The sequence below is a fragment of the Berkeleyomyces rouxiae genome (assembly GCF_048999995.1).
Source record: "Berkeleyomyces rouxiae strain 22BRR77 chromosome Unknown BrBRR77_ptg000012l, whole genome shotgun sequence".
In the NCBI taxonomy this organism is placed as follows: domain Eukaryota; kingdom Fungi; phylum Ascomycota; class Sordariomycetes; order Microascales; family Ceratocystidaceae; genus Berkeleyomyces; species Berkeleyomyces rouxiae.
This window is the reverse complement of record NW_027396502.1, coordinates 996,895-1,013,488: the sequence shown is the minus strand read 5'-3', so window position 1 is coordinate 1,013,488 and position 16,594 is coordinate 996,895. Positions and strand designations below refer to the sequence as shown.

Below are 16,594 nucleotides of genomic sequence, written 5' to 3'. Positions count from 1 at the left end.
AGTTGAAGCCGGTGTGGCTTGAGCAACGGTGGTTCGAGTGTCGGTGGTCCGAGTCCGCAAAGGCCCGACTACTGACGGTCCGAATACAAGTGGCCCAACCGGCCTTGATCCGAACGCCCGATGACTCACCACGTTTGGGTCAATCAGGTAGGCCTCAGTTGTTCTACCCAGGCAGTATAAAGAGCTGCTGCTCTCTCCTAGTTTTAGTTAGTTCTTTCTTCTTCTCTCCATCGCAATATATCTGTTTCTGCCCTTCTACGTCCTTTTACGACTTGGCCCCTTACACGTTACCAGCCGCTGAGGCGGCGGCGGCAGCAGCAGCGGTGGCGGTAGCAAGCGCTGCTTGGGAGGCTTGGGTTTGGGCGGCTGCCTGCTGGGCGGCTTCGCTCTGGTTCTCCAGCATAGCCAGCATCTTGGCAAACTTGCTCTCCAGCTTGGCGAACCGTTGAGCATATTTGTCCTCAGTGCTGTCGACACTGGGGACAGGGGAGCTTGCGTAAGCGGCCCGCATGTCGTCGGTGGTGCGGCCACTCATGTTGAGAGTTTGTGTAACAGTAAAAAATAATGTGTGATGAAGATTGATAATGTAACGATCTATGGATCGAGGTAGGCTCAGGCTCCGCCCTCACCGCCGTTTACACCGCCGTCCACACCGCCTTGCACACCGCCGTTACTCACCGCCTGCCAAACCCGTGTGCACACCGTCGTTGTCAAGGGTACGCGTCATACCTCTACCGCGCGTATATAGATAGTGTTGTTTCCGCCCGTTTTCTTGTACATTAGTCTTTTCTCTTTATCTGTTTCTTAATTTATTTCTGCTGTTCTAAAAGCGTTCTCCTTTAGACCGTAAAGCCTTACAATAGAAACAGATCTACCCTTGTTTACACTGTCCTCGTTTCTTTTACCCTGTCTTCGTACCTTTTCCTCGTTACCACCCGCCACCTGTACATCGTTTCTCTCTGTTCCTCTTTTGTTCCACCGTCACATGCCCTACTGTGCACCTACCACCGACCCCGACTCTGACACCACTTCCAACAACACCGTCTTCTTCGACTCTGAGCCTCCTCCGACAGCCATGTCCGATCCTACTGTCCCTGTTCCAGCCCCGGCGGCCCCGTCGCTTCAAGATCTGCTGCAAGCCATCCAGCAGCTCAACGAGAAGCACGACATATTCATATTATTTATTAATATACACCTCGCCATAACCCTGTCAGGTTCCATGCGAGTAATGAATAAAAAAAAAAAAAAAAGAGAAGCACGACCACGCGCAACAACAATTGCGCGACGAGTTCAACAGTGGCCAACAAAAACGAGATCAGGCCATCGCCGATCTCCAAGCTTTTGCCCGTGCTGCCACCGCTACTTCCGCTCCCGCCGTCGTCCCTGCGTCCCCTGTCCCCACTGCTGTCCCCGCTGCTCCCGTGCCCGTTGCAACTACGGAAAGAAACCTCGAACCGAGGAAGCGTGCCCTCCCGGATATCGCCTTGTTTTCCGGCCAACGCTCTGCCTACCGCGTCTGGGCCCTGAGTGCCCGCTCCAAGCTTGCACTGGACAGCGAGTCAATCGGTGACCACCGCAAGCAATACGCGTACCTTTTTGCGCGTATGACGGTAGAAGCCCAGAACCTCGTCGTGGCGTACTTCGAGCAGGGCTTGCTGAACGACACCGGGCCCCACCAGTTCCTGGAGTACTTGGACTCCATATTCATCGACCCCTTTGCTGCTGACCGTGCTCTCTTCCACCTGGACAACATGCGCCAGGGACCCTCTGAACCCTTCGCCTTGTTCCTGCCCCGCTTCGAAAAAGTCCTCCAGGACGCCAACATCATTGGCGACCGCAACCGCATTTCGAAGTTGCAAACCGCCATGGCGCCTGCCCTCAGACAAGCGATGGTCTATGTCAACGTCCCCGCGACGTACCCTGAATTTACCAACTGCATGCAAAACGTCGCTTCCAAGGCTGAGCAATTCCTACCTCGTCCCCGCCGCGGCCACTACTCCGCTTTCACTGATAACACGACCTACTCTCCGTACGCTGCCCACCCTGTTTCCCCTGCTCCTGCTGGCCCTTTTGTTTCCTCCGTTCCCCCGTCGGCTGCTGCTCGTCACCCCGATGCTATGGATTGGACTCCCACTGTCACTGCCACGGCCCTTCAGCCCCTGACCGACGAGGAGCGCGAGCGCCTCCGCCGCAACCGCGCCTGCTTCCGCTGCCGCCAGACTGGCCATCTGCGCCAGAACTGTCCACTGAACTTTGCCCCCACTACTACCGTCCCTGTCCGCTCCACCAACCTTCCCCAGCTTGCTGCGCCGACCCCAGCTCTGCCCCTGCCTGTGCCCACGCCCGCGTCCCGCGACATGTCGGGAAATGGAGAGCTCTAGGCGAACGTCGCCGTCTAGAGCCCCAAGGAGAGAAGATCGCTCGGGAGGAAATGGGGGCTAGAGGTACCTATATAGATGTTGTTCTCAATAAAACTTGTTCTACCTCTGCCTTCGTCGACTCCGGTTGCCTGTGTCTTGCCACCGTCTCTCCGCGCACCGCCACCCGCGCCCACGCTACTATCCTGCCCATCTGCCCTCGTCCAATTGCTCAAGTAGTTGATGACCGAAATCCACCCGTCATAGACCAAGTTGCTGTCTTCGATCTTGGTCTCGGAGGATTGGACGAGAAACTCTACGCCTACATCGTCCCTGGTCAGACTGAGGACCTCATCCTGGGTCAAGGCTGGATTGCCAAGCACGACGCTTCCCTCCGCCCTGCCCAGAACGAAGTCTTCATCCGCTTGCCCACTCCCCTTCGTCTTACCAACTGTACTGCCAATCCCGATGTCCTCCCTGTTACTGCCCACGCCGTCCGCGCCTTTCACCTCAGAGCCCGCCGTTCTCACAATGTCCGCATCTTCTCCGCCACTCTTCACGACATTGAGAAGGCCCTCAAGGCCAAAATTTACACCGACCCCCGCGCCAACTGTCCCGAGTGGCTCCTTCCTGTCATCGACGCTTTCGACAGGAAGAAAGCTTCCGAGCTCCCCCCGAACCGCCCTGGCATTGATACAGAGATCCGCCTTAAACCAGGCTTGTCCCCGCCCTCGTGCCCTCTGTACTCAATGAGCCGAGAAGAACTGCTGCTGCTCCGGAAAACTCTCTACGACTTGCTCGACGCTGGCTTTATCCGAGCCAGTAGTGCTGAGGGAGGTGCTCCTGTCATCTTCGTGAAGAAACCTGGTGGTGGTCTTCGTTTTTGCGTAGACTACCGTGCCCTGAACAGCGTCACAGAGAAGGATGGTTACCCGTTACCACTGATCAACGACACCCTCCGTGACATCGCTGCCGCCAAGTACGTCTCCAAGGTCGATGTAATCTCCGCGTTCCACCGTCTCCGCCTGAAAGAAGGTAGTGAAGCCTACACGGCCTTCCGCACCCATCTCGGCGCGTATGAATGGCTAGTCACCCCTTTCGGCCTCACTGGTGCTCCTGCTGCTTTCCAACGTTTTATCAATCATGTGCTCTCCCGCTGGCTCGGTATCTCCTGCTCTGCTTACCTCGACGATGTAGTGATCTACAGCTCTGACTCCCGCAAAGAACACCGTAACCTTGTCTGTCAGATCATCCGCGCTCTCGGAGATGCTGGCTTACAGCTTGACTGGGATAAAAGTGAATTTGAGTCCCCGTCCATCAAGTACCTTGGTTTCATCGTTGAACCCGGCTCCGGCATCCGTGCAGACCCTGACAAAGTCAAGGCTACAGATATACACCTGCATCAAAAATGGCCAAATCGACAGAAAAACTCACCAAAACGACTCTGAGCAACAGCTCAATTGATTCTAAGACTAGTTCGAGCAGTGCATCGAACAAAATAGACAAGAAACCGACCGCGCGCGATGAAACGCGCCGCACGACGCGCCTGGGGCTGAGTTTTGCCCAGATGGCGAGCCAGGAACCGCGTTCCGACGACGACGAGCTGCTGCGTTCACCGTCGCAGCCTGCGCCCGTCACCTCATCGATGAAAGTCGATGCAGGTGTTGAAGATGCGCCGGTGGTTGAGATTCCCTCGACACCCGACTCGCGCGACTCGGACGCGACAACGCCGACGCCTAATGCACTGGATGGGAACCTGTTCGTGTTCAGCCAGGCTCAGCGCGATGAGAACGACACCAACAACACCAACAACACCAACAACAACAACAACGACCAGACGATTCCGGCGAAGCGCGCCCGAGAGATTGCTCTCATGTTGGAGCGCAAGCGCCGGCGCGACGAGCAGAACGCCGCCATCATGAACGAGGTCTTCCTTGTTCTAGAACGACTCAAGGAGTCAGCCTCCGAGGCCCAGCTGATGCGCATCCTGCGCCAGTTTGGCAACGAGTGCGGGCTCGTCGTAATGTCGCGCCACGACCACAAGACGCTGGTTGAGATGGAAGTCTCAAAGGCTGCCCGCCCCAAGCCAGCACACGAGGCTGAAGCCGTGGCTGCGTACAGCGAGGCTGCGACGCAGACACCTGAGGTGCCAGCCGCGCCTTCTGTCCTGGGCAGTGAGCCCTGTGCCAGCAAAAAAAACGCCACCCCTGCGCCTAAGGCCAATAAGCGCAGACGCCGCGGCAAAAAGGCCAAAAAAAATGCTGCGACCGCCGCAACCGCCGCAACCGCCGCCACTGACCAGGCTGATGCTATGGTCATCGACACCGCTGGCGACCAGTCCAGCACACCCGACACCACTACCTCGACCACCACCTCGACCGCCACTACTACTACCGATGACGCCGCCGCGCCTCCCGCCCCGGACACGGCTATGGCTGATGCCGACGCGCCCACTGAGTCCCCCGACACGTGGACCGTAGTCGCCAAGCGCGCCCAGAAGAAGGCTGCCGACAAAACCACGACCCCCGCCCCCAACACGACCACCACCACGACCACCACGACTGCCCCTCGCGAGAAAACGGCCGTCGTTATTGTCACCACACCCGAGTCGAGAGCCAGCGCGCTGCCCCAGCGACGCGTGCGCGACGCGGTGAACCGCCTTCTTGGCAAGACTGCAGTGTCTGCGGTCCAGCGCACCAAGGCGGGCAACATCTTGCTGCACGCTGTGGACAGTGAGGCCGTCAGATTGATGACCTCCAATCTGCAGCGCGTGGTCAAGGAGCTGTCCTGCTTTGGCGCCTGCGAGTTCACGCGCGCCACATCTCCCGGCTCCAGAACCCACAAGTCGTCAAAGCTCTGCTTTGTCATCCACGGTGTGCCGATTGAAGACGGTTTCGACAGTCTCAAGGAGCTGCCCAAGGACATGGCGGACTTCAACGGCGTCAAGATCTCCGACTCGCTGCGCTGGCTTGTGGTCCCTGCCAAGGGTAAGCAGGCTGGCTCGGTGGTCGTCGAGGCCCTGACCCAGGCTGACTACGACAAGTGTGTCGGCAAAAACGTCAACGTCGGCGGCGCTATTGTCCCAGCAGTGCCCTACGTTGACCGCAAATCTACGACAGACGGCCCCCCTCGCCTATGAAAGAGGGCCCTACGGCCGGACAACGTCTACGCATCCTTCAGCACAACGTGCACAAAATGAAGGCTGTTCATGAGACAATACTTGAGGCTGCTGCAACCGGAAAGGCGGACATTGTCTGCATCCAGGAGCCTTATACCATAAAACTCAAAGCTGGGTATAGAACATTGACGCAGCCGGGCTTCACCCTGGTTGTGCCGTTTAATGTTAGGAATCTCGAGGCCATGCCTTTGCGCCCGCGGGTCCTGACCTACGTCCGCCAAGGCCTGCCGTTTTCTGTGCTGTTCGAGTTTGGCGATGCTGAGAGTGATATTCAGACCCTGCGCATCCTTGCGTCGGAGCCGTTTTCGCTTCTCAATGTCTACAACGAACGCCAGCTGACTGTGCAGCCTGTCCCCGAGACCCAACCCCGCCCCTATACCATTGAGCGCACCAATCTTTTATCGCGCAATATTGACACCAGTACTTTGCTTCTCGGCGACTTCAATCTCCATCACCATTGGTGGAATTCCCAGCGAGAGCATCCCCACGAACCACGAGCTGACTCTTTTGCTAACTGGCTGATGTCGCAGAATGCCACCCTGATTGTCGACGACGACTACGTTGAACGCAACGGCGGCACATACGTCAACAGCAGCACGACCTCGGTGATCGACCTCGCATTTTCCCTGCGGTCTCGACCGGGCCTGTTTACGAACTGGAGGTATCTTCAGGAGACGGGCTCCGATCACCGGGCCATCAGTTTTGATTACGTCAGCACCACCACACCCAAAACCCTAACACGTAACCCGGCGTTCAACACCAAGACGGCCGACTGGTCGCTGTTTCGCAAGGAATGGCTGGCTGGCCAGGCTGACCTTGAGCTTCAGCTGTCCCTGGCAGAGATTTCTGCAGACGGTGACGCAATGGCGCGACTGCTTTCCGAGGCCCTGCAATCTGCTTGTCAGAGGTGCATGTCAGTGAAGAGGCACAGTGCCCGCGCAAAGCCATGGTGGACGCCCGAGCTACAATCACAACGTCAGGCCGCATCGCGCGCAGAGAGAAGATACAGACGAGGCAGGCTGTCGCTGGTTGAGTTTCATTCGATTCGCAACAAGTACACCCATGCTGTCGAAGATGCTAAGTCTACTCACTGGACTACCTTTCTTTCTGACGCTGACAACGAAAAGGTCTACACAGCCTGGAAATACACCAAGCCAGCCACGGCGAGTTACTTCCCCCCCATCCAGGGGCCAGACGGGTTAGCCAATACCCCCGAGGAGAAGGAAAAGGCTTTCCTGACGCTACTGGGTGCTACGTCTAGCGCAGGTGTCGACCCCCGACCTGACGTTGCCGATACACACGACCCCCATCACGACCCCCATCACGACACCCCCCCGAACGACACCGACCGAAGCATATACCCCTGGCCTGACCTTACAGACCACGAGATCAAGGAGGCAATCATGTCCGCCAACGCCAAGAAGGCCCCCGGGCCCGACGGCATGAACGCCAAGATCATCCAGATCGCCTTTGAGGCCCATCCCGCGCCCTTTCTCTCCGTCTACAAAGCCCTGTCTCGCCTCGGAATACACCCCACACTCTGGAAGCAAGCTACTGGGATTGTGCTCGCGAAAGACGGAAAGGCTGATTATTCAGTCGTAAAGTCCTACCGCATCATCTCACTGCTCAACTGTCTAGGCAAAGTGCTCGAGAAAGTCTTTGCGACCCGCTTAGGGTACCTCGCTAATTGCCATGACAGCTCGCTTCTAGACGACACTCAACTGGGAGGCCGCAAACAGCGTTCAGCCATGGACGCCGCTCTCGTATACGTCAGCCACCTGCAGAAGGTCAAGGAGATGAAGCTCGTTCCAAGCACTCTCTTCCTTGACGTCAAGGGCGCTTTCGACCACGTGTCAAAGCCCTGCTTGATGCGCAGCTTACGTGAGCTCGGTCTTCCCCTGGTGTTCCGAAAATGGGTTGCTTCGTTCCTCCAGGACCGTACTGTCGGCCTGCACATCGAGGGTCAGCCGTTTCCGATGACCCCGGTTAACATCGGCATCCCCCAAGGTTCCCCCATCAGTCCTCTACTCTTCCTGTTGTATGCTCGGCATATAGTGGCTCGGGTGGCCGGCGACACACCACAACTTCAGCTGTCGTATATAGACGACTTCAGCGTAACCGTGGCGTCCAAAAGCCCGAGGCGTTCAGCGGCGCTTCTCGAAGAACTCGTGACGGAGCTGCGGGCCAAGGCTCGTGACTACGGCATTGAGTTTGAAGAGAGCAAAACTGAGCTCATCCACTACACCGATGCTGCAAAGTGGGCCTCCCAAACTGTCCGAGTAGGTGATGTCACTGTGCGTCCCCAAAAGATGGTCAAGTGGCTAGGTTTCCATTTCGACAACAGACTTTCGTTTAAACAGCACGTCCAGGCACGGACCCAAAAGGCTGAGATCGCGTTCCGCGGCTTGCTTCGGCTCGCTTCGAACACGCGTGGACTGTCCATCGCGGCACTCCGTCAGCTCTACATCTCCTGTGTGGGTACCGTCGCCGATTACGGATCAATTCTCTGGTATGACCCGTCAAAACCCCAGCTCAGTCTGCAAAGGGTATACCAGAAACTGCAAAGCCAAGCTGCCGCCCGTATCCTAGGTACATTCCGCGGTTCACCAACACGCGCTGTCGAAGTCGAGGCCGGCCTCCCGCCCCCCTCTATTCGATTCGCCAAAGCACGCATGGCCTACGCCGCTCGCACTCTCCGCCTCCAACGCAACCATCCCGTCCGTGTTGCGTCCCAACCCGACAAGGACGAGCTTGCCCCCGATGACTCAGACCTGCCTCTCCTGGGGCATAACATGAGTGTCAAGACTCGACTCGGCTGCATCATGCGCGAGTTGAAGCCATTGGTGGCAGGCATGTGGAGACGAGAACGTCGCCGACAGGAGTGGGATAGTCCCTGGCAGCCGCCACTGACCGACCGCATCTCCATCGTCGTCGACCCTGGACCCAAGGAGGACGCTGCCGTCAGGCATGCCCAGTTCTTGTCAAGACTTCCGAACGATGCCGTCACCGTGTATACGGACGGCTCCAAAGAAGGCTCCAGGTGCTCGCTTGCAGCGTGCGTGGTCGATACCAAAACCGGTGAAATCAAAACGAAAGTCAGTCATCGACTGCAAGATGTGGAGGTTGCAGACTGCGAGAGCGCCGCCATCGTGGAGGCACTCACGCTCCTCGCCAAAACAGAAAAAATAACAAAGCAAGCTCGCCCCTGCTATGTGTTTGTCGACAGCCAAGCTGCCATTGCGCGGCTCCGCAAGCACGGCCACTTCGCGTGGCAGGCCCGCCGCGTCCTAGGTACATTCACGTCGCCAGTCACGGTGATGTGGTGTCCCGGGCACATGGGCATAGTGGGGAACGAGATTGCAGACGCGGTTGCACGCCAGGCTCTCGAGAGTGATGATGAACGCAAGTTCAGCTCACTGGGCAGTGTCTTCGCCAGGGTTAGGAGGTTTACCATGGACAAGTGGGAGACTCTCTGGGCTTTTGAGCGAGACACCGCCGCTGGTCCCTCCCACGGCTCGCACTACCTGCGTACCATCGGTGGTGATCCAGTTCTCCGTGCTAAGGCGCCCAAGGTTTCCGGACCAAGATGGCTAACCTCGGCGTACTTCCAGATGAAGGTGGGTAAAGGCAACTTGTTGCCCTACCTGCTGCTCATCAAGAAGACGGACTCGGACCGGTGCCGCCGTTGTCAAGAACATGAAAGCGAGAGCGTTGAGCATGTGCTGCTGCACTGCGCCGCATTTTCTGCAGAGCGTCAAGAGATGGCCATGGCATTGAGTCCTAAGTCGCTAGATCTTCCGACGCTTTTCAATACGAATAACGGAACCGAGGTGCTGCTGAAGTTTGTTCGCAAGACGGGTTTTTGCACAAAAGCCTGGGTAGAAGGTGTGGGGAGAAGAGAAAGTAGTGGTGGGAGGAGAGTGGAGGAAGTTGAGGAGTGAGGAGGAGTTGGTGCTTGTGTCTTTGGACAAATTACTGTGTCGACCACGACGTATTTCCTTTGTCGTTGATTTTTGCTGGAGTTTGGATGTTGTTTTATTGTACCTTGCTATGTGTAGATTTACTGCACCTCGCCATAACCCTATCAGGTTCCATGCGAGTAATGAATAAAAAAAAAAAAAAAAAAAGACCCTTGGCCCTCACAAGACCCGCACGTATCGAGCCCCGGACCAGTCGAGATCGATGGCTTTGAGGAATACGAAGTCGAGAAGATCCTGGAACACCGGCCAGCCACGAGAGACGAACCAGCCCAGTACTTGGTGAAATGGGTTGGTTGGCGAGATCCCACTTGGGAACCTACAGAGGCGCTGGAAGAAACGGCTGCTTTAGAAGAATTCTTGCGAGCGCAGGAGACTGCCGACGTTGAGGTGTGAGTGCCGTGGCGAGAGGACTGCTTGAGTCCGAAGTTTGATTGAAGGAGCTGCGAGTTCCACGGTTGTTGCACAGGGTCTATTTCCCTTTCCTTTGACATTTTTTTTGTTTCTCCACTGTCTGTTCCACTCCTTGTTCGTTCTGTTGTCGTTTACCGATGATTAGTTGCTTGTTGTTTGCTATTCCCTTTTGTTGTTTTCAGTTGGTGTCCACCTTCCTGTTGTTTTCTTTTTTTGTGTTACACGGCCATGGGAGGATGGGAAGAAAGAGAAGGAGGCTGATGTTAGGGTCTGGGAGACCCGGGTCAAGGCTTTGCCTGATTGCCCGAGTTGAAGCCGGTGTGGCTTGAGCAACGGTGGTTCGAGTGTCGGTGGTCCGAGTCCGCAAAGGCCCGACTACTGACGGTCCGAATACAAGTGGCCCAACCGGCCTTGATCCGAACGCCCGATGACTCACCACGTTTGGGTCAATCAGGTAGGCCTCAGTTGTTCTACCCAGGCAGTATAAAGAGCTGCTGCTCTCTCCTAGTTTTAGTTAGTTCTTTCTTCTTCTCTCCATCGCAATATATCTGTTTCTGCCCTTCTACGTCCTTTTACGACTTGGCCCCTTACACGTTACCAGCCGCTGAGGCGGCGGCGGCAGCAGCAGCGGTGGCGGTAGCAAGCGCTGCTTGGGAGGCTTGGGTTTGGGCGGCTGCCTGCTGGGCGGCTTCGCTCTGGTTCTCCAGCATAGCCAGCATCTTGGCAAACTTGCTCTCCAGCTTGGCGAACCGTTGAGCATATTTGTCCTCAGTGCTGTCGACACTGGGGACAGGGGAGCTTGCGTAAGCGGCCCGCATGTCGTCGGTGGTGCGGCCACTCATGTTGAGAGTTTGTGTAACAGTAAAAAATAATGTGTGATGAAGATTGATAATGTAACGATCTATGGATCGAGGTAGGCTCAGGCTCCGCCCTCACCGCCGTTTACACCGCCGTCCACACCGCCTTGCACACCGCCGTTACTCACCGCCTGCCAAACCCGTGTGCACACCGTCGTTGTCAAGGGTACGCGTCATACCTCTACCGCGCGTATATAGATAGTGTTGTTTCCGCCCGTTTTCTTGTACATTAGTCTTTTCTCTTTATCTGTTTCTTAATTTATTTCTGCTGTTCTAAAAGCGTTCTCCTTTAGACCGTAAAGCCTTACAATAGAAACAGATCTACCCTTGTTTACACTGTCCTCGTTTCTTTTACCCTGTCTTCGTACCTTTTCCTCGTTACCACCCGCCACCTGTACATCGTTTCTCTCTGTTCCTCTTTTGTTCCACCGTCACATGCCCTACTGTGCACCTACCACCGACCCCGACTCTGACACCACTTCCAACAACACCGTCTTCTTCGACTCTGAGCCTCCTCCGACAGCCATGTCCGATCCTACTGTCCCTGTTCCAGCCCCGGCGGCCCCGTCGCTTCAAGATCTGCTGCAAGCCATCCAGCAGCTCAACGAGAAGCACGACATATTCATATTATTTATTAATATACACCTCGCCATAACCCTGTCAGGTTCCATGCGAGTAATGAATAAAAAAAAAAAAAAAAGAGAAGCACGACCACGCGCAACAACAATTGCGCGACGAGTTCAACAGTGGCCAACAAAAACGAGATCAGGCCATCGCCGATCTCCAAGCTTTTGCCCGTGCTGCCACCGCTACTTCCGCTCCCGCCGTCGTCCCTGCGTCCCCTGTCCCCACTGCTGTCCCCGCTGCTCCCGTGCCCGTTGCAACTACGGAAAGAAACCTCGAACCGAGGAAGCGTGCCCTCCCGGATATCGCCTTGTTTTCCGGCCAACGCTCTGCCTACCGCGTCTGGGCCCTGAGTGCCCGCTCCAAGCTTGCACTGGACAGCGAGTCAATCGGTGACCACCGCAAGCAATACGCGTACCTTTTTGCGCGTATGACGGTAGAAGCCCAGAACCTCGTCGTGGCGTACTTCGAGCAGGGCTTGCTGAACGACACCGGGCCCCACCAGTTCCTGGAGTACTTGGACTCCATATTCATCGACCCCTTTGCTGCTGACCGTGCTCTCTTCCACCTGGACAACATGCGCCAGGGACCCTCTGAACCCTTCGCCTTGTTCCTGCCCCGCTTCGAAAAAGTCCTCCAGGACGCCAACATCATTGGCGACCGCAACCGCATTTCGAAGTTGCAAACCGCCATGGCGCCTGCCCTCAGACAAGCGATGGTCTATGTCAACGTCCCCGCGACGTACCCTGAATTTACCAACTGCATGCAAAACGTCGCTTCCAAGGCTGAGCAATTCCTACCTCGTCCCCGCCGCGGCCACTACTCCGCTTTCACTGATAACACGACCTACTCTCCGTACGCTGCCCACCCTGTTTCCCCTGCTCCTGCTGGCCCTTTTGTTTCCTCCGTTCCCCCGTCGGCTGCTGCTCGTCACCCCGATGCTATGGATTGGACTCCCACTGTCACTGCCACGGCCCTTCAGCCCCTGACCGACGAGGAGCGCGAGCGCCTCCGCCGCAACCGCGCCTGCTTCCGCTGCCGCCAGACTGGCCATCTGCGCCAGAACTGTCCACTGAACTTTGCCCCCACTACTACCGTCCCTGTCCGCTCCACCAACCTTCCCCAGCTTGCTGCGCCGACCCCAGCTCTGCCCCTGCCTGTGCCCACGCCCGCGTCCCGCGACATGTCGGGAAATGGAGAGCTCTAGGCGAACGTCGCCGTCTAGAGCCCCAAGGAGAGAAGATCGCTCGGGAGGAAATGGGGGCTAGAGGTACCTATATAGATGTTGTTCTCAATAAAACTTGTTCTACCTCTGCCTTCGTCGACTCCGGTTGCCTGTGTCTTGCCACCGTCTCTCCGCGCACCGCCACCCGCGCCCACGCTACTATCCTGCCCATCTGCCCTCGTCCAATTGCTCAAGTAGTTGATGACCGAAATCCACCCGTCATAGACCAAGTTGCTGTCTTCGATCTTGGTCTCGGAGGATTGGACGAGAAACTCTACGCCTACATCGTCCCTGGTCAGACTGAGGACCTCATCCTGGGTCAAGGCTGGATTGCCAAGCACGACGCTTCCCTCCGCCCTGCCCAGAACGAAGTCTTCATCCGCTTGCCCACTCCCCTTCGTCTTACCAACTGTACTGCCAATCCCGATGTCCTCCCTGTTACTGCCCACGCCGTCCGCGCCTTTCACCTCAGAGCCCGCCGTTCTCACAATGTCCGCATCTTCTCCGCCACTCTTCACGACATTGAGAAGGCCCTCAAGGCCAAAATTTACACCGACCCCCGCGCCAACTGTCCCGAGTGGCTCCTTCCTGTCATCGACGCTTTCGACAGGAAGAAAGCTTCCGAGCTCCCCCCGAACCGCCCTGGCATTGATACAGAGATCCGCCTTAAACCAGGCTTGTCCCCGCCCTCGTGCCCTCTGTACTCAATGAGCCGAGAAGAACTGCTGCTGCTCCGGAAAACTCTCTACGACTTGCTCGACGCTGGCTTTATCCGAGCCAGTAGTGCTGAGGGAGGTGCTCCTGTCATCTTCGTGAAGAAACCTGGTGGTGGTCTTCGTTTTTGCGTAGACTACCGTGCCCTGAACAGCGTCACAGAGAAGGATGGTTACCCGTTACCACTGATCAACGACACCCTCCGTGACATCGCTGCCGCCAAGTACGTCTCCAAGGTCGATGTAATCTCCGCGTTCCACCGTCTCCGCCTGAAAGAAGGTAGTGAAGCCTACACGGCCTTCCGCACCCATCTCGGCGCGTATGAATGGCTAGTCACCCCTTTCGGCCTCACTGGTGCTCCTGCTGCTTTCCAACGTTTTATCAATCATGTGCTCTCCCGCTGGCTCGGTATCTCCTGCTCTGCTTACCTCGACGATGTAGTGATCTACAGCTCTGACTCCCGCAAAGAACACCGTAACCTTGTCTGTCAGATCATCCGCGCTCTCGGAGATGCTGGCTTACAGCTTGACTGGGATAAAAGTGAATTTGAGTCCCCGTCCATCAAGTACCTTGGTTTCATCGTTGAACCCGGCTCCGGCATCCGTGCAGACCCTGACAAAGTCAAGGCTACAGATATACACCTGCATCAAAAATGGCCAAATCGACAGAAAAACTCACCAAAACGACTCTGAGCAACAGCTCAATTGATTCTAAGACTAGTTCGAGCAGTGCATCGAACAAAATAGACAAGAAACCGACCGCGCGCGATGAAACGCGCCGCACGACGCGCCTGGGGCTGAGTTTTGCCCAGATGGCGAGCCAGGAACCGCGTTCCGACGACGACGAGCTGCTGCGTTCACCGTCGCAGCCTGCGCCCGTCACCTCATCGATGAAAGTCGATGCAGGTGTTGAAGATGCGCCGGTGGTTGAGATTCCCTCGACACCCGACTCGCGCGACTCGGACGCGACAACGCCGACGCCTAATGCACTGGATGGGAACCTGTTCGTGTTCAGCCAGGCTCAGCGCGATGAGAACGACACCAACAACACCAACAACACCAACAACAACAACAACGACCAGACGATTCCGGCGAAGCGCGCCCGAGAGATTGCTCTCATGTTGGAGCGCAAGCGCCGGCGCGACGAGCAGAACGCCGCCATCATGAACGAGGTCTTCCTTGTTCTAGAACGACTCAAGGAGTCAGCCTCCGAGGCCCAGCTGATGCGCATCCTGCGCCAGTTTGGCAACGAGTGCGGGCTCGTCGTAATGTCGCGCCACGACCACAAGACGCTGGTTGAGATGGAAGTCTCAAAGGCTGCCCGCCCCAAGCCAGCACACGAGGCTGAAGCCGTGGCTGCGTACAGCGAGGCTGCGACGCAGACACCTGAGGTGCCAGCCGCGCCTTCTGTCCTGGGCAGTGAGCCCTGTGCCAGCAAAAAAAACGCCACCCCTGCGCCTAAGGCCAATAAGCGCAGACGCCGCGGCAAAAAGGCCAAAAAAAATGCTGCGACCGCCGCAACCACCACAACCGCCGCCACTGACCAGGCTGATGCTATGGTCATCGACACCGCTGGCGACCAGTCCAGCACACCCGACACCACTACCTCGACCACCACCTCGACCGCCACTACTACTACCGATGACGCCGCCTCGCCTCCCGCCCCGGACACGGCTATGGCTGATGCCGACGCGCCCACTGAGTCCCCCGACACGTGGACCGTAGTCGCCAAGCGCGCCCAGAAGAAGGCTGCCAACAAAACCACGACCCCCGCCCCCAACACGACCACCACCACGACCACCACGACTGCCCCTCGCGAGAAAACGGCCGTCGTTATTGTCACCACACCCGAGTCGAGAGCCAGCGCGCTGCCCCAGCGACGCGTGCGCGACGCGGTGAACCGCCTTCTTGGCAAGACTGCAGTGTCTGCGGTCCAGCGCACCAAGGCGGGCAACATCTTGCTGCACGCTGTGGACAGTGAGGCCGTCAAATTGATGACCTCCAATCTGCAGCGCGTGGTCAAGGAGCTGTCCTGCTTTGGCGCCTGCGAGTTCACGCGCGCCACATCTCCCGGCTCCAGAACACACAAGTCGTCAAAGCTCTGCTTTGTCATCCACGGTGTGCCGATTGAAGACGGTTTCGACAGTCTCAAGGAGCTGCCCAAGGACATGGCGGACTTCAACGGCGTCAAGATCTCCGACTCGCTGCGCTGGCTTGTGGTCCCTGCCAAGGGTAAGCAGGCTGGCTCGGTGGTCGTCGAGGCCCTGACCCAGGCTGACTACGACAAGTGTGTCGGCAAAAACGTCAACGTCGGCGGCGCTATTGTCCCAGCAGTGCCCTACGTTGACCGCAAATCTACGACAGACGGCCCCCCTCGCCTATGAAAGAGGGCCCTACGGCCGGACAACGTCTACGCAGTCGCTGTGGTGCAGTGGTATAGCACCTGGCAAGGCTTTTCGGTTGGCTACCGAGAAGTCGTAGGTTCGATTCCTACCAGTGACACCAATTTTCTACGAGCAGTCAACCTTAACTGGGGCACTTGGGGTTAGTGCTGCTCGTTGGAAATTCATACCAAAAGCTATTCATGTATTTCCTTTCTGTCATAACTTGGGGATTATATTTGTGGGATCTTAGATGTAACTGCCTCCCTGCCAGGGGATTGGAGTATATTATGTGTAGTAGCTAGCTTGTTTGAGATTCCGTTAAACCTTGATTCGTGTATAGTATTAATATACACCTCGCCATAACCCTGTCAGGTTCCATGCGAGTAATGAATAAAAAAAAAAAAAAAAAAACGTCTACGCATCCTTCAGCACAACGTGCACAAAATGAAGGCTGTTCATGAGACAATACTTGAGGCTGCTGCAACCGGAAAGGCGGACATTGTCTGCATCCAGGAGCCTTATACCATAAAACTCAAAGCTGGGTATAGAACATTGACGCAGCCGGGCTTCACCCTGGTTGTGCCGTTTTTTTTTTTTTTTTTTATTCATTACTCGCATGGAACCTGACAGGGTTATGGCGAGGTGTATATTAATACTATACACGAATCAAGGTTTAACGGAATCTCAAACAAGCTAGCTACTACACATAATATACTCCAAACCCCTGGCAGGGAGGCAGTTACATCTAAGATCCCACAAATATAATCCCCAAGTTATGACAGAAAGGAAATACATGAATAGCTTTTGGTATGAATTTCCAACGAGCAGCACTAACCCCAAGTGCCCCAGTCAAGGTTGACTGCTC

At 56.4% G+C, this 16,594-nt stretch overlaps 9 protein-coding genes across 9 annotated transcripts; 7 read left to right on the top strand and 2 right to left on the bottom strand.

Annotated features, from left to right (window-relative positions):
• Window positions 1-280: 280 nt before the first annotated feature.
• On the bottom strand, window positions 281-535 carry BROUX77_007588 (uncharacterized protein; the record flags this gene model as incomplete). Its single annotated transcript, XM_073752699.1, has 1 exon — window positions 281-535. The coding sequence occupies one exon, from the start codon at window positions 533-535 to the stop codon at window positions 281-283; it is 255 nt and encodes an 84-aa protein (XP_073601881.1).
• Window positions 536-985: 450 nt separating this feature from the next.
• Window positions 986-2,381, top strand: BROUX77_007587 (uncharacterized protein; the record flags this gene model as incomplete). The annotated part of the gene is made up of 2 exons (XM_073752698.1): window positions 986-1,209; window positions 1,298-2,381. 2 exons carry the CDS (start codon window positions 986-988, stop codon window positions 2,379-2,381), a joined length of 1,308 nt encoding a protein of 435 aa, XP_073601880.1.
• A 50-nt stretch (window positions 2,382-2,431) lies between these two features.
• Window positions 2,432-3,805, top strand: BROUX77_007586 (uncharacterized protein; the record flags this gene model as incomplete). Its single annotated transcript, XM_073752697.1, has 1 exon — window positions 2,432-3,805. One exon carries the CDS (start codon window positions 2,432-2,434, stop codon window positions 3,803-3,805), a length of 1,374 nt encoding a protein of 457 aa, XP_073601879.1.
• Window positions 3,806-3,924: 119 nt separating this feature from the next.
• On the top strand, window positions 3,925-5,496 carry BROUX77_007585 (uncharacterized protein; the record flags this gene model as incomplete). The annotated part of the gene is made up of 1 exon (XM_073752695.1): window positions 3,925-5,496. One exon carries the CDS (start codon window positions 3,925-3,927, stop codon window positions 5,494-5,496), a length of 1,572 nt encoding a protein of 523 aa, XP_073601878.1.
• Window positions 5,497-5,552: 56 nt separating this feature from the next.
• BROUX77_007584 (uncharacterized protein) lies at window positions 5,553-9,908 on the top strand (the record flags this gene model as incomplete). The annotated part of the gene is made up of 2 exons (XM_073752694.1): window positions 5,553-9,420; window positions 9,709-9,908. The coding sequence occupies 2 exons, from the start codon at window positions 5,553-5,555 to the stop codon at window positions 9,906-9,908; spliced, it is 4,068 nt and encodes a 1,355-aa protein (XP_073601877.1).
• Window positions 9,909-10,513: 605 nt separating this feature from the next.
• BROUX77_007583 (uncharacterized protein) lies at window positions 10,514-10,768 on the bottom strand (the record flags this gene model as incomplete). Its single annotated transcript, XM_073752693.1, has 1 exon — window positions 10,514-10,768. The coding sequence occupies one exon, from the start codon at window positions 10,766-10,768 to the stop codon at window positions 10,514-10,516; it is 255 nt and encodes an 84-aa protein (XP_073601876.1).
• A 450-nt stretch (window positions 10,769-11,218) lies between these two features.
• On the top strand, window positions 11,219-12,614 carry BROUX77_007582 (uncharacterized protein; the record flags this gene model as incomplete). Its single annotated transcript, XM_073752692.1, has 2 exons — window positions 11,219-11,442; window positions 11,531-12,614. 2 exons carry the CDS (start codon window positions 11,219-11,221, stop codon window positions 12,612-12,614), a joined length of 1,308 nt encoding a protein of 435 aa, XP_073601875.1.
• A 50-nt stretch (window positions 12,615-12,664) lies between these two features.
• BROUX77_007581 (uncharacterized protein) lies at window positions 12,665-14,038 on the top strand (the record flags this gene model as incomplete). The annotated part of the gene is made up of 1 exon (XM_073752691.1): window positions 12,665-14,038. The coding sequence occupies one exon, from the start codon at window positions 12,665-12,667 to the stop codon at window positions 14,036-14,038; it is 1,374 nt and encodes a 457-aa protein (XP_073601874.1).
• Window positions 14,039-14,157: 119 nt separating this feature from the next.
• BROUX77_007580 (uncharacterized protein) lies at window positions 14,158-15,729 on the top strand (the record flags this gene model as incomplete). The annotated part of the gene is made up of 1 exon (XM_073752690.1): window positions 14,158-15,729. One exon carries the CDS (start codon window positions 14,158-14,160, stop codon window positions 15,727-15,729), a length of 1,572 nt encoding a protein of 523 aa, XP_073601873.1.
• Between the last annotated feature and the right edge of the window lie 865 nt (window positions 15,730-16,594).